General features: G+C 43.5%; 1 protein-coding gene across 2 annotated transcripts in view; it reads right to left on the reverse strand.

Moving 5' to 3' along the window:
* The window catches only part of PDE7A (phosphodiesterase 7A), a 652296-nt gene that overhangs the window by 470633 nt on the left and 164669 nt on the right, over positions 1 to 16994 (reverse strand). For both annotated transcript variants that reach the window (XM_069220260.1, XM_069220261.1), the window contains exon 3: positions 3253 to 3336. In XM_069220260.1, the coding sequence (XP_069076361.1) occupies positions 3253 to 3336 (84 nt within the window). The remainder of the gene's footprint in view (positions 1 to 3252; positions 3337 to 16994) is intronic.

Here is a 16994-nt window from a genome sequence, read left to right on the forward strand (position 1 = left end):
GGCATTGGTACACCAGGGATCCCCCCCCCCCATGGGCTGTAGCATATATTAGGTCACTAATGGTTGCCCATGCAAACTGTGTCTGCAGGTCTGCCATTTGCGGCCTCAGGCTGGCCACTACACCAGGTCACTGTAAGTCACCCCTATGGTAAGCCCTTCCAGCCCTAAGGGCAGGGTGCAGGTCCCTGTGTGTGTGGGCACCCACGCAAGAGCAGTGGTGCACCTACAAACTCCAGTTCCAATTCCCTGGACTTCGTAAGTGGGAGGAAGCCATTTTAGCTATGTACGAGCTATGGTCCAGCTACATAGGGGTAACTCCGAACCTAGTCATGCTTGGTATCAAACATGTCTGAATCATACCTCAATACTGATGCCAGTATTAGTATTAGTGGCATGATTCCATGCAATCAAGGGGCTCCTTAGAGGAGCCCCCCCCTCCAGTATTGCTCCTACCAGTCATCCAGGGTCTGCGGGCAGCCCATGCAGCTGCAGCCCCTCAGGCAGGGTTGCGCGATTATGCTGCTTGACCAGCTCAAGCAGGGGAAGGCAGAACAAAGGATTTCTTGTGGGAGAGGAGCGCAACCTCCTCTCCCTTGGAAATATGTGTTACAAGGCTGGGGAGGAGTAGCCTGCCCACGCCACCGGCTTGCTTTAAAGGGCACATTTGGTGCCCTCCTTGTATAATCAAGGACCCCCCCCGGTCCCTGCCCAGGTACAAAACTGAACAAAGGAAAGGGGATTGACCACTCCTCTGTCCATCACCACCCCAGGGGTGGTACCCAGATCTCCTCCAGGTGGCCACTTGATTCCGCCATCTTGAAATCAAGATGAGCAGAGGCCCCTGGGATCATCTGACTGGTCAGGTTAGGTAGATGTCAGTGACCCCTTCTCACCTTGCAAAGTGACCAAGCCCCTTTTTGGACTATTTAGAGAGTGGATCCCCAGTTTCAGCATTCAAGACTCCACCAGGACTCCTCTGCAACAACCTCTTCTACCACTTGCCACCGAAACCGCTGCTGGACTCCACAGGAATCGAACAAGACTACAACCCTGAGATGACCTCTCCTTGCAACATTGTTTCTGTGGCTCCTGTCAGCAAATTGCAACATTTCCATGGCTGTGCATCCTCTGGGGTCGGCAAGACTTCAGCTACACCAAAGAAGCAAGAAGGAATCTCACTTGGCCTGAAGGAGTCACTCCCCTGCATCTGCAGACACCTAAGGCAACAACATCCAGCTGCTGAGATCTGCTGTCCTATGGACCTGCAAAGATTCTCCAACACAGGTGGTGGTTTTGAGGGGTCCTCTCTGCATACTGTCCAACTTGGGGGAATGTGAGCCCTTGCCTCTTCCTCCAGGACAGAATCCCTGTGCACCCTGACTGTTGCAGCAACCAAGGCTTGTTGACTCCTGCTCCGAGGGATCTTCAGGCTCCAAGTAGCCCTGGCCCCCAGCACTCCACCTCTGCAAAGGCGGTCTCTTCTCTGCTGCTCCAGCGACATGGGACTCCTCTTTAGGTATGCTGCCTGTCTTCAAAGGGTCAGCCCGGACTCCCCTCCAAGAGTCGAGTCCCCAGGACCTTGCTGATCCTCATCAACTCTGCAAATCTCCAACAGCGCCAGTTGCATTTGCTTGTTTGTGGTCCTCCTGACCACTGACCTGTCTGCAATCCGGCAACAGTCGAGGGACAGCTCCTAGGTGACTTCAGGGACTCCTCTGCAGCTCTAGGATGCCGCAGCTGTACTTCATCTACTACTGTCAGCCCAGATCTTCACCCACAGAAGGGTGGGCATTGCCTCCTGCCCCACATGGACACTCCTACGTGGACTGAACTCCTTCTTTTACAGGTCCTCGTCATCCAGAATTCACCATTGGGTTCCACCGGTCTTGTCCTTTTCTTGCATTATTCCAATTCCAAGTCCTCATGTTAGCCTTTGGAACGACCAGGTAACTTTCCTCTGCTCTCCTGGTCACTAGGTCGCTAGGAATCTTCTAGATACTTACCTCTTGGGATTCCATCCTCTCCCAGTCCTTGGCTAACTTCTCCATATCCTTTGGTGGGGGACCCATTCTTGCATTCCACTATTTTAGTATACGGTTTGCCCCCCCCAACCCCCCATAGGGCCCTTGGTATTTCTTGCTATTTCTAATGTTGTTTTGCCATTTCCTAGTATCTACCTGTGTATATTTTGTGCGTACTTACCTCCAGGAAGTGGGGATTGCCTATAGTAATCTAGTTCAGTGATCCTGTAATAAAATACCTTTATTTTTGCAACAATGTGTGGGTCCTTTCATGTGTGATAAGTTACTGTGTAGGCTACTGTGGTGTTGCAAGTGCTTCACACTCCTAGATAAGTCTTGGCTGCTCACCACAGCTACCACTAGAGAGCTCTGGCTTTCTAGATACTGCAACACTAACTAATAAGGGTTGCCAGGACCTGGTATAAAGGTGCCAACATCACAGGTGTCTACCACACACCAGGCCAGCCTCATACACTACCTTCGTCCATCACAAATCTCTTCATCATGGGTCACAAGATGCTACTCAACAATAATGATATGGCCAGAAGCCTTGCATATATGGTGGAACATCATGTCCCATCTCTAATGGCCCTACAACCACAGCAAATGGCAACCAGTGGCTTACTCTTGATCTGACCTGATCCGATCAGACAACAAAGGAAAGGGGGTGGTGGGGACGGAGGGGAGTGCCAAATTGCTTGAACTCCCAGTGCAATGGGGTCCCCACACCACATCCAGGAGAGGAATGGGTAATTTTCGGATGCAACAGTGATTTGGGTAAATAATTAAAAAAATAAAAAATAAAAAAAAGGAAATTAAATGTACCAGAGCATAAAAGAAATGGCACAGTAGCTGTGCTTAGCTGCAAGGTCCTCACAAAAACAAAGCAGAGGCAAACAAGCTGTCTGGAGGTGAGCCTTTAAAAAATACATACAAAGACCAAATGTAACTGCTTTTGGAGAAATTTTCCATACCGCAGCTTGGACATTTTAAGAATGGGTAAGGGTCAGTATGTGGTAGTAAAAGTGAAGTATAACTAAAGACTGGAACCAAGCAGCTCATTGTTTCTCAAATGAATTTCTTTCACAATGGCTAAGAAATGGTTGGAAAAAGTACAATATAAAACCAAACTCGCACAAGGTCGCAGTAAAAATATTCACACCAGATCCAATTAACCCAACAGGTGTTTAGTTGACCTTGCATGTACACTAATACATTATTACATACTTACAGTGCAAAATACGAAAATCGATATAAGGATGGGAAGTTTTTTTCTCTGACTCAAAGCCTGCCCGACTTCTCACACGAACATCTCCTAAACAGGGTTAACGAAAAAAATTAGGAAAATGACAAATTACATTTTGCATATGCAAAACAGGCTGCGAGGGTCAGAAATATGCATTTATGAGGCAGAAGGACAGAAAACCGACCAATCGTTTCACCTCAGAAATACAATTTAATGTTGGAATTTCAAGACTTTGTTTAACATGCAACTGCATACTTCATCTTTCAATTCCCTTCTGCTCAGGAGAACGTGGACAAAAGCAATCAAATGAAAAACTAACAACTCATCTAGATTAGAAAAGCAGCTAAATATGACAAAACACAATAACAGTACAACTCCTTCAAGTTGCTCATCCTAGAGGTATGGCTACAAACAAGGAGATCTGAATGTTTACAGGACACAGTTTCTAGAAATGCCAGCTTTCAGCAGCTCCGTTAGTGATGTTTTCATGAGGTAAAAGGTTTGCCACTAATGTTTACTTACTTGTGATCAGCTGTCTGAATATTACACAAGACCCTATTAAAATACCAAAACTCAGCATTACAATATTTAGGCAACACAACCATTATATTCTGCAGCATACGCAATAATATATCATCATCCTTTGTTAAAGTGAATTATTAAAAATGTAGCATATAGGGTTAGTGTATAGGCGTGCTATAATTTTTTTAATTTTTTTTAAACTACGTAAACCAACACATATACTCTGAGTAATTTGTTTCATTGATTCCTCATATTATTTATACTCTGTTTATAATACTAATATTTTTAACAGAAAAAAAATGCTTGGCGGTGGGAGACTCTGTCCTAGTATCCACTGTATCTGCCTCCTTGTCCCCCCTCTATGCCCTGACCACCACAGTTGCCTCTGAGGTTCTCTTTTCATTAGAAGTCACATAACACCGTTTGAAAACAATTGAAAAATGTACTAAAATGGTCCTCAGGATGCTATGCTTAAACTCTGCATGGCCTTAGTTTTACATGCAAATGTTAAGTGAATTTTATGAATAAAATGTGCCTACTAGCAGTTAAGGTACTAGTTACCATAATATTTATTCTAAAAAAGGCTTTCAAACCACATCACGTTTTATTTGTATATCAGATATGAACCACACAGTTAACAAGTGTAGCTTTTACAGATGTCAAGAGAATTTTGCCAAGACGTGGAGACTGAAAAGTTAAGTTAAAGAAAGCCACACTAATGAGCCAATTACGTAACAGTAAATTTTATTACAACAAACCTCTACTTTTCCCACTAGGTACCAGGTAATCTACGTGGAACAAAAAGCCCCTCCCCTCGGATTTCTTCTCCTAGGCCTCTCAGACCAGGAATGACCATAAAGACCACGCACCACTCACGTTCTGAACAGATTTTGCCAAGCACAGGAGATCAAGGTTGAGGATCAAGGGGAGGGAAAGCAGGCTCTAAGTACTGGGTCAAAGAAAGGTAAACAGAGTAATTGTGATCTTACGCCCTCAACCCATCCTCATCCCAGTTCTTATGATATTTAGAAAATCCAAAACGCAAACTAGTATGCTCACGTCCCATTCCCGAACAAGCTCATGAATACCTGAGGCACACCCAATACCCAAAGGTGCACAAAAGAACACAAAGCAACACAGTTGAGAGAACCACTCAACAAAGGCCAAGGATTGACCACAGCTCTGGGTCAGACCAAGGAAGGTACAGCCAGAGGCCAGAAGACAGCCACAGAGACAAGAAGCGAAAGCTATGGAAAGCCTGCCAAGTGTGGAGATGTCAACATTGTCAACTCAAGAGCATTTAGCTTCTAGATCATTGCAAGAAACCCTTGCCCTCCCCCCATTTTTCTGGATATACAAAATTACAGTTCCTTACCCAAGAAGGCAAAACAACTAGTTAGCACCTCTTCCCTACCACTCAATTCTGCACTCTTAATACCAAACAGGACGCTGTTCGATGCAGAGCCCAATATATGTTTTACTACACGTGTCATGAAAAAATGATGTCATGTGTGCAATTTGCTGGGAGCGTGTGGAAAAAAAATCTGTTATTTGATGAAACTAAGGACAACACTAAATTAGGTTAAAATTAGGTCCTACTGCTCCACAGTGAACAGCGTCCCATTCTGTTTCACCGAAATTAGAATTAATAATTGTGATCTATTTTCTAATAAGGCTGGCTTTTTGTACTTGACCAGACTGTTTCGTTTATGGTACTTTGTTATTCTATGCTTATGTCCTTTTGTTTATGGAGGATGTATACAACATATTAGTCACTATGTACATACTGTTCTTATGTATATATTCGCTTAGCCATTGTGTTTAAGGATTAATACCTGCTTTATGTGCCATGTACTTTATTTCACTTTTTGTTTTGCTTCAAGATTAATATCCTCTGAAGAAGGGCTCTGCCCAAAATGCATTGGGATCAATTAATGCATGTCTAAACATCTGTGATAGAATTCAATGTTAAAACCCAAAGGGATATTTGAAACGGATTACATTTAGAAATAAAATATATGTCTACAAGAAAATACAATTCATGAGAGCTATTGTTTAGTAATCAGCACAATTAATCCCAGATGATTCAAAAGTCAATGTTTTGACCCCCTATTTTAGGGCAACCAGCAGCGCATAAAGAGGACGCCACTCCCAGACTGGGAGGCTGCTACAATTTGGTTTAACCACACCATGGATCAGAGGGTGATACCCTTGTGCTCACTATTACTTGGATGAAAACGGTTTATTTCTTTTTAACCCAAGCAGAGCATTGTCAAACACCCATCATCGCCATGAAGAAATCCCATACAGCTACAAACATCTTGGAAGACTAATACCAAGGTGTTTGAATGGCTGCAACCCAGAAGTCTCAAAATTAGATTTTTTGCCACGGACAATGGTAGTAAAATAGTTAAGCCCATGGAGGATGGTGCATATTCCAGCGTCCAGTGTTCTGGCACATTGCATCAACCTGACTGTGCAGGACTTTCAGAGTCAGCAATATAATGGGCACCTGCAGAAGAATCTGAACTCATTTCAGCCATTCTTTTAAAGCCCAGAAGCTGTTGAGAATCATTCAGTATGCAAATAGAGTAACCAGCTAAAGCCCTCACACAGGAGGTGCCAATCAGAAGTCTACTTACTACATGTTCCAACATCTGTTTCAGCAGTACAGACCGATCATCAACTATGTCCTTCAAAGAGGAGGGGATGCAACTGGGAAAAGCATGACCATGGAGATGGACAAATGAAGCCTAGTCAAATGCCTAACACAAATGCTACTTCCTTTTGAGGTTTTCACATGTGATGTCAGCAAGGAGGACAGTACGATGAGCCAAGCTGTCTTTTTGTTGCAACTGCTACAAGACCAGTTAACAAAAGGTGTTGCAAAGGTTTGCCGGTGTGGGAAATAAGTAGCGCAAGAGTTGGATGACTAGTTGATTGACCGCTTAATCCTTCGCTTGCCTGTTCATCCACAGCTGCAAAGAGACTGTCTTCTCCAAAGAGCACATCTGTGACAATAATTGATCCACGGTACAAACAAATTCTGGCCACTTTCATTCCTTTCTCAGAGGGGATGTTTCACTATACAAAACATGGATTTCCTGAACAAGAGAGAGACCTGGAAGAAGAACAGCTGGAAGTTAAATTTCCAGACAGGATTCTTGTCTACAGCCTTCAAATTTCAGAAATGGTAGTACTGTTGTTTCATAGCAGCCCACCTTGGTATCTACAACAGCAAAAGAAAAATTGGACTTAACTTCTTGAATGGCTCGGTTTCAAGTGACAGGGCTCAAGTCGCATGCAGAGGCGAAGGCAACAGAGGTCGAGCAAGTGGCAGCACCAATGGCCACTCAGAGGATGGCCCAAGACTATATGTATGACCCAAAACATAACTAGGTTGCTCAAAACCTATTAGTCTATTAGTATGGGAAGATGTGTCAATGGCTAGAGCTCAGCAGGCTGGCAATGAAGTATCTGGCCTGTTCGGTAGCCAGTGTGTCTGCTGAGCGTGTATTCAGCAAAGCTAGTGCAGTTGTCACATTTAGAGGGACCTGGCTGCCACCTACAAACATGAAAAGGATGACTGTGATTAAAATGAACTAACACTTAATACACACAAATACACTGTTCCTGAAACACCACAGGATGAGGGCGACTAGTCAGACTCCAGATTGTTAGCTGACCAACATTTCAGCCAACCTCCTGAGTTTGAGCACAAACTCTACTTCACTGACTGAGAAGCCATTGCAGAACTTTTGGATTATTTATCGTCGAATGCTCTGAAGAAACAAATTGATATAGCTAGAAGAACATATATATTTTGTGTCTGATCATTGATGCTCCACCAAGGTGCAGTATAGACCATGTTGGAACAAGAAGGGTGGGAGGGAAGGATTTCTGTCTTACTGCAACCCTGCCCTGGTGTGATTGGTTTGAGACAGGAGGACAAAGACTCACCGGCAGTACTGCGCCAGGTCAAACATTTGATGCTTGACTCTGGTGGGGGAAAAAAAAATGGAATGCTATGATGACATGAATTGTTTATTTGAAATGCTAAAAAGATTGGAAAAAAAGTGTGCGACCACAACTTATAAGGCCTTAGAAGCACCTCATAGGCTTACCATTTCTACATACAACTTCCTAGGCGCTGTCCATCAGATATACAGCCATCAACGTCAGTGCTTTCATCCATTTAAAGCTCAAAAGATATTCACAGAAGAGAACATTCTGTTCGAGGCTGCCATACACCCATCTACCCCACCTTATAGGAAAAAAAGCATTGCTGGGACTAGCTTCTCCATATGAGTGGCTAAGCTCTGGAAATCTTCCAGAGAAATTGATAGTCAATGTGAACAACCTGTAATTCTAGAAGGCTGTAAAACCTGCCTCTTCCCAAGGTGTCACCATGACTAGACCTATCTCCCATGGCTAAGAGTAATAAGGAATGTAGCCCAATGCAGTTTCTAAGTAGACGATCCAGGGCATATTCTATGGCTGCAGTACAATCTGTGAATACCACTTACACCTCGACTCAGTCCCTTCTCCCATGAAACAGCCATGCGAAGAGTGAAAAACTGGATCATATCAATCTGCTTGTCACCCAGGCTTTTTTTTTGCCATGAAATCCTTCTAAGCTCTAAAATTTGCTTCAATATCTATTATCTAGTAGAATATTTAAATTTGTTTAAGGTTAACATTCATTTGGAATATATTCCTGAACTATATGGTGTTTTGAGTGAGCAGCAATACAGCACTAAGTGGCAATTGCGGTTCTATTAGGACTGCCAGTCTAGTGAGCTATCACCATGCAACCACATTCTAACTCTGCACGATTATCCTCGTGGGCTATGATGCCTCAAGTTGCGCTACTCCCAACCTTCTGACTGGTCCCAACAGAAGTAATAATACATTTATTGTACTAATTAAAGATTTTTTTTAGAACTAAAACTGCAACAATAACATACTGGCTAGCCTAGAAAACAAACATTTTAATATTTTAGTCTGAGCCAAAGAACAAATTTTAGAACAAAAAAACATGATAAAGTCACTAATTGCTACATAACGTTTTGGTGATGTGGTTACATAATCAGTATGCTTAACAGTAAAACTGTCATTTGGCGCTAGTGCTAACTTTTGAAGAAAAAAAACAACAACAAAAAAAGAAGCCAATCTCATTGTTGGAGTTGCCACTACAATTAAATTGCAGTGCTGCACCGACACTTCTGCAGACATACTCCCTGATTAGTGAACATCTGAGCTCTATTTAGTGAACAAGCAGAATATAGTGCAATGGTCAGAAAAAGACTAGCTTTATCCTTACTTCCAAGAAAATCCAAGTCCAGAAAAGGCTGAATCAAATGAATAGGAAACCTTGATGTATTCAGATAATTCATAAGATAGAGAGCAAGATCAATTTTGGTTGTTGTATAGCTTTAAGTAGTTGCATCTGGATTTCTCACACATCATATGGCACTGCCCAGAGAAAGTCTCCTACTGGATCAAACTCCTGACCCAGCTCCAGGGCGTGACTGGGTGGATTGTACCTCGAACGATTAATAAATGTGTGTTAGGGCTTCTTCCTGAAGAGACGTCTAAGCAGACGTTTTACGATACTAGTCGTCAAAGTGGCAAAGAGGCACATAGCGATACACTGGCCGAGCTTGCAACCCCCAAACAGGAAGGCATGGAAGAGAGAAATGCTGGAGAGGCTGGGGCAGAGAAGACCCATGCGAGAGTACCAGGAGGGATGGGAAAGCACAGGAGGCCTTCTAGGCCTGGGGTGCAATGACAGGCACTACTGGGAACATCTGATCAAGATCCATCTAGCCATGACCAAATGAGCGATTTGCTGGCGGGAAACCCTAAGAGTGAGACATTGTTACCTAGCGCACATGTAGATACATATGCAGAATGGCTTTATGTTATATGGAGTAAGCACATTACCCAGAGTTTCCTTCGAGAAGTGTTCAATACATTATATGGAAGCTACAGGGGGAGGACACGGGTAGCTGGGGGAGGGGATACTGTTTATACCCGGACGTTGGACTATTTACTGTTATTTTTGAATAGTCATGTAATTTTCCCTGCTGCTATGTTCTAACCATTGCAATATGCCATAATTACGTTGATTGTAACAGTTTGTAACATGATGGTATTCGTATTTCTACTACTGCATAATGTACAGCGGTGATTGCTATACCATAACATGCTTGTTAATGGAAAATGTCACTAAAGAAATATATTTAAAAAAGTAGTTTCTTTCAACGGACAGGGGAGATGGTACTTTATAATCATAAAGATTTATGTATACACGATTTGTCAATTACATTTGTGTTCCCATTAAGAGTTTCTTTGTCAGTAAGGGCTTTCAAAGAAACATTAGCACTGAAACAACCACAACAAAATTTTATAAATTTAAGATCTAATGAAAACGATAAGAGAAACGTTCGAGATGAACAAGGCAATGAGGTGCTGCTGGTCTCACACAAAGCAGATTGACTGCATGTACAGTGTCAAGTTTAAGACTTTTTCTGTCGTAAAAACAGAGCTATATAGCAGAATGGTGATTTACTTACACCTACCAGTAACAGAGCAACAGATGGACGTAAAGGAGTAGTGTATCACTGCATTGACAACTTTGTTGCTCATTTGTTCATAGAACCAAGTATTTAAAAACCTTTTAGATACAAGTCTACCTTTAGGCTGCTAAGGTGGATGTATTTTTGCAGGTGCTTGGGAAGCCTTTGTAAGCCTACCTGCATCTTCGAAAAAATAACAGCTACCAAGGTTGACAATATAAACAACATCTCCAACTATGATATCACCCAATTTGGAGACAAATATAAGACAATTCTGCAATATGTAGAGAATAACAGGGGTTGCCAAAATACACTGTTCTCTGAAACTACTGTCTGCATAGAAATGTTGGTTAAACACCGTTGAAGTTGGACAGATTCACTTGTACCCAAGTTTGTACATGTAGTTCAAACAAGAAATCCAGTATGGTTTGCTCAATGTCCCCCAGGGTGTAGTTTGGACTAGCAAATGTTTCTATTAATTTTACCAAAGGCAGTGTAATATTTGACATAACAAACATGTAAGTTATTACTAGGATTTTCTTTGCCAACCAGCTCCAAGTCGTGATATTACCTAATATAGAACAGTTAGCCACTTTGAGGAAGGAAAATGTTACTTACCCTGTAAGCATCTGTTCTTATCATGAGGTGCTGTAAACGCACATTCTTAGCATACCGCTGCCATCTAGTGGTGGGCTCAGAAATTTGCAAGTTGTTTTTGTTAGAAGTCTTTGGAGTCACGATTATATGGTGTAGTTACACCTCCTGTTGTGCTGGACGGAAGGGCACTGACTCCATATTAAGCTGCTTTTGAACAGTAGGTGAGAGCATGTATGGAATGTTGCGTTAAGGTGCATGATGTTTAATGTGCATTAAGAAATAGAAAAGAAAATATCTGCAACAAACGCATGTTTATAGGGAGGAGTTCAGGCCCTTATGAATCTAGCGCACTACACACAAGGTTAAAGGGTACCATTTTCCACTAGAAGCATGTGCGGCTTTAGAAACACATGTTTAGCATGTGCTCTAAAGTAGTATTCTCCTAAACAGGTGGTTAGCACGTAGATGAGGAAGATGTTTGGCAAGCTAAGATATCCATACAACAGTGCTTAACCCCCTTCGCTGCTGTGCCTTTTTTTTGGCTATTTGGGGCAGTTTGCCCTCATAACATTTTGTCCACATAAGCTATCCACTCCATATTTGCATCCTTTTTTTCCCCAACGTCCTCGGGATTCTAGAGATACCCAGAGTTTGTGAGTTTCCCTGGAGGAGAACAAGAAATTAGCCAAAATAAAGCGAAAATTTAGTTTAAAAAAAAAAAAAAAAAAAAAAAAAAGGAAAAAACGGCTGCAGAAGAAGGCTTGTGGTTTTTTCCATGAAAATTGCATCAGCAAAGAAATCACCATCTTCCCAGCTTTCAGGAACAGGAAGACTTGAATCAGAAAAACACATTTTTCAACACAATTTTGGCATTTTACTGGGACATACCCCCATTTTTACTATTTTTTGTGCTTTCAGCCTCCTTCCAGTTAGTGACAGAAATGGGTGTGAAACCAATGATTGATCTCAGAAAGCTAAACATTTCTGAAAAGTAGACAACATTCTGAATTCAGCAAGGGGTAATTTTTGCAGATCCTACAAGTGTTTCCTACATAAAATAACAGCTGAAATAAAAAAATATTGAAATTAAGGTTAAAAAAAAAAACGCCATTTTTATCCACGTTTTACTCTACCTTTTTCCTGCAATGTCATATTTTCAAAAGCAATATACTGTTTCTTCTGCTTGCGTGGTTACATAGAGCTTGTAGGTTCATCAAGAACTCTAGGTACCCAGAGCCAATAAAGGAGATGCACCTTACAACATGTTTTCATTGTATACCGGGCATACAGCAATTAATTTGGTGACATAGAAAGTGAGAAATAGGTATCAAGAAAACCTTTGTATTTCCAAAATGGGCATAAGGTAAGGTGTTGAGAAGCAGTGGTTATTTGCACATCTCTGAATTCCGGGGTGCCCATACTAGCATGTGAATTACAGGGCATTTCTAAGATAGACGTCTTTTTTACACATGGTTTTACATTAGGAAGGACAAAATGTAGAGAAAGACAAGGGGCAATAACACTTGTTTTGCTATTCTGTGTTCCCCTAAGTCTCCCGATAAAAATGGTACCTCACTTGCGTGGGTAGGCATAATGCTTACAACAGGAAACGCAACATAGACATCACAGTTTTACATTGAAATCTGACGTGTTTTTTGCAAAGTGCCTAGCTGTGGATTTTGGCCTCTAGATCAGCTGGCACCTAGGGAAACCTACCAAACTTGCACATTTTTTAAAACTAGACACCTAGGGGAATCCAAGATGGGGTGACTTGTGGGGCTCTCACCAGGTTCTGTTACCCAGAATCCTTTGCAAACCTCCAAATTTGTCTAAAAAAAACATTTTCCTCACATTTCGGTGACAAAGTTTTGGAATCTGAGAGGAGCCAAAAATTTCCTTCCACCCAGCGTTCCCCCAAGTCTCCAGATGAAAATGGCACCTCACTTTTGTGGGTAGTCACCTGTGTGGCCGGGGGAGGCAACAGAGGCCTAGTCTGCTATACAAGTACTGCAGGTGGATTTCTGTCTAAAAAGGTTGGGTGGTCTTGTGGGGCATAAATCAAACCTTCGATATTTACCATATGTGCTGCTCAGTAGTAGCCCTCAATGTCAGAAAGGGCAAGCCCCCATTATAGGAGTTACGCAGTAGCGTCCTGATTGCTATACGAGGATGGCCCTCGTTCCACAGCAGCATCCTCAACTCTCCACTTATTTTGGTGAACGTCCTTTGAGGGACCGGGAAATACATATTCAGGAGCACATACAGCAGTTTAGGGAGGGAAATCATTTTAAAAGGGCTGCTCGTCCCATTATGATAAGTGGAAGGCCCTTCCACCCGGCCACATCAGCTAAAACTCTACCTACACTTCGGCTGGAGCAAAGCTCAGTCTTCGCGGTCATGAAAATCCCTAAGTATTTAAACCCCTCTGTGGCAACCCTTTGTCCTTGTAATTCTAGTGGCGAATATAGCACGGACCTGTCCCAGTTTACTCCATAACCCGAGTGGACACCATATTCTTGCAGATTCCAAAAAAGGATGGTGGTGAAAGGATCCGTTACATACAGGAGTATATCAGCATATGATTTATTTTCCTCCTGCCCGTCTTTTTCAGAAATCCAGAATCCATGGACATCGGGGTGTTGCCTCACCACGCAAGCTAGCGATTCCAGTGTGAGGGCTAATAAAAGGGGTGACAAGGGACATGCCTGACAGGTACCCCTATGCAATGGGAATTCAGCGCAGGTTGGGAATTCAGCACAGGTCTGCCCGTTAACTGTGACAACCACTATGGGGTTGTGGTATAGGAGCACTATCCAATGTCTGAATTTGGGGCCAAAGCCCAATTTACACATCTGGTCTAGGGAGGGCCAATGAATGGCATGGGTGACTTTTTTGGCATCTAATGACAGGAAAATGTGTGGCGAATCGTGTGTTCGCAGCATGGTTAGCCAATTAGGAGCTTGCCAAAGATTAAGCCATGTTGACCTACCCAGCATGAAACCGGATTGATCACAGTGAATAAGTTGGGAGATAAACTGGAGGAGGCGTGTTGCCAGGATCATGGCAAGCAGTTTGGTTTCTACATTTAACAAGCAGATTGGGAGGTAGTACTGTCACATATCTCTCTGTTTCCTTTCCTTGGGTATTGTTATAATTACAGCCTTCCGGAGGTCTTGAGGATGTTTCCCTGTCTCCTTTACTTCTTGAAATAGACCCAGCACATGGGATTCTAGTTGGCTCAAATCTCTCTTGTAAAACTCGGCGGGGATACCATAGAGTCGTGGTGTTTTCCCTGTGCATAACTTGGAAACTGCTGCCTGTATTTCAGTTAGCACCAAGTCTCCTAGGGAGTCCCTCGCCAAGTCATCCAGTTCAGGGCCAGAGATACTCGGCAAGTAGTGGGCAATCTCTTCAGAGTCCAATAAGTGATGAGCCTTAGAATAATGCATATTATTGACCAAACTCTCCCACAAGTTGGACGTCTGTCATATCTCCCCTGTATCACCCCAAATCAACACCCATTTACCTTCTTCCCTCCTAGTGAGAAAATCTAGCAATTTCCCAGCCTTGTCTCCAGACTCATGCAATAATTGCAATGTAGCCAACATGTGTTTGACCCATTTTGTGCTAAGTCCCAATATTCCACTTCTAAAGAAGCAATCTGCCCAAGGAGGAAAGGGTCAGTTGTTGGGCCCGGGGAGTTCTTAGGTTGTAATATCTGTGCTTCCAGCAATTCCAATTCACATGTTTCCCTCTTCTTTTTTTGTGCTATTAAGTTGTGTGTCCTGTGTAGAAGGACAGTCTTGTAGGGCTCCCACAGTGTCACCTTTGAAGTCACCAATCCTTGGTTGTCTGAAAAATATAGTTCAGTGTTTACTTGGAGCCCGCGTGTCACCTCCCTACACCTCAGGTCTCAGGCACTCAATCTCTGCCTTGTGGCTCGTCGGTTTCTAAGCTGTCCCAGTATGACAAATAATGGCGAGTGGTCCAATAGACCCCTAGCCCCGTTGTATGCCTGTTTGATGTCTCCCACAGGATATGTAGTCAAGGCGAGAATAAACCTTATGTGCCCATGAGAAATAGGAGTATTGACTCTCCGTCGGTAGCAGTGCTCGCCATACATCTGCCAAGCCCATTCAGTCTACAAATTGTGCTAGTGCTGTCTGGGTAGGGGGAGCAGTCTGTGCGCTTAAGAGGTCAATGCCCATGTCGAAGACGTCATTAAAATCGCACCCTAGGATATGGAGGGAGGGGGGTGATTCAAGAAGGATGTCTGATCTTAGTCAGTGTGAATGTCTGGAGTCTCTGCGGAGCATTGCACTCATAATGGTCATCTTTGTCAGTCCGCGAAGGCCTTGTACTCCCATGAACCTGACGCCCAAGTCCACCCATGTTTTAGTTACGTGAAATGGAGGGTTTTTTCCCTCACTAATATAGCGACTCTAGGCCCCCACTGGTGAACCCTGCATGAGCCAGTGTATATTATGCCCCGCGCCCCAGCAAACGACAGTTCCCACCTAATAGGAGTGTCTTTTGAAAGAGGACCATGTCTGGCTGTAGTTTGCTGATATACTGTGCCACTAGCCCTCTCAACTTTGTTACCGAAACCATGAACACCCCATGTTAATTTCATCAAAGGGGAATGCTCTGTCTGACTAATGTGTGTCATCTCTTCGGGTGTTTGTAAGGTGTATGTGAGCATCTGTCCACTCCCGTCCCGTTATACATGACCAGTGGCTGTAGATCGCTAGTCCCTATGAAAATTGCAAGAAACAACCAATCACAACTTAAGGCCCCTTCCCCCACAAATGCCTCCATTCACCACCCCCGCACAGCTTCCACGCCAAGTGGAATCTTATCTTTCGATCCAGTTCATGCCTGAATAAAGCATGAGGTCCGTCACTCCCCATCTATCAGAACTCAGCGACCCCAGAAAATCATAAACAAATAATAAAATCCCTTTGGAAACTAATCAAAGAAAGAAACCCTCTCACAAAAGTCTTGTAGTTAGTTGGGGGGGGGGGGTAAGGGGAAGGAGTTGGAGTGGAGTGTGACCCGTTTGTCAGCTTCTTCGGTGGCCCTGTGTCAACTGTCATTTTCGTTATGGATTTAGGGCATCTCTTCCCCTTGGGCTCTGGGTTTCAATATGTCTACTTTCCAGATCAGCAATCATTGCTACCAGTGGGTGTTCATCGTTGGAGCTGGAGGGGAGATTTCCGTCAGGCCACCTGATGCAGTCTCCCCCAGTCCTATGCCCTTTTTAGACTTTTCCATGTGCAGGGTTGGTTCGTTTTCAGAGTCTGAAGAAATTTAGGATGCACGTGCCCTTCAGTGTTCTCTCACTGAAGGTACCCTATGAAGTCACTGTTGTGTTTGTTTCCACCCTATTCTCCTGCCTTGTAAACTTTGGCCCGCACTCCCCACGGGCAAGTTATTCCAGCCAGACGTCTCTCCTTGTATTGGCAGTCGTGGCGGCCGTTGCTCTAACCAAGTCCATGCTTCCTCTGGCAAATGAAAGAAGTGGGTCTGACCCTCAAAAAGAACCGAAAGTTTTGCTGGGTTTAGTAGCATATGCTGTAATTGGACGGCCCTCAAATTTGTCTTAAGAGAGTCAAATGTACGGCATTGTTTCTGGATCTCTCTCAAGTAGTCAGGGAAAACCATAATTTTTTTTCATAGCGGAACTCACCGAGAACATAGCATTTCCCGTAGGATCATAGCTCGGTCCAAAAAATTCTGGAAGTGGGCTATCACTGGCGGCCAGGGTGGAGGGCCATGGCAGAGGCTTGGCATTTAAGGTGTCGTGGGACCGTTCTATGACAAAGCAGGGGGAGAAACGTTCAGCCATTTGCTCAAAAAGGCTACCTCTTCTGAGAAGCCCACAAAGCATAGATTGTTTCACCTCCCTTAATTTTCTGCATCATCTACCCTCCACTGTAGGTCTTTAGTTAAGGTGTGGAGTGCCATTACCTCTTTATGTAGTTCTTAGGCTGCATCTTCCAATTCAGAAATCCAGTTCTCTGCTGT

This window comes from Pleurodeles waltl, chromosome 2_2 (genome assembly GCF_031143425.1).
Source record: "Pleurodeles waltl isolate 20211129_DDA chromosome 2_2, aPleWal1.hap1.20221129, whole genome shotgun sequence".
Taxonomy (NCBI): domain Eukaryota; kingdom Metazoa; phylum Chordata; class Amphibia; order Caudata; family Salamandridae; genus Pleurodeles; species Pleurodeles waltl.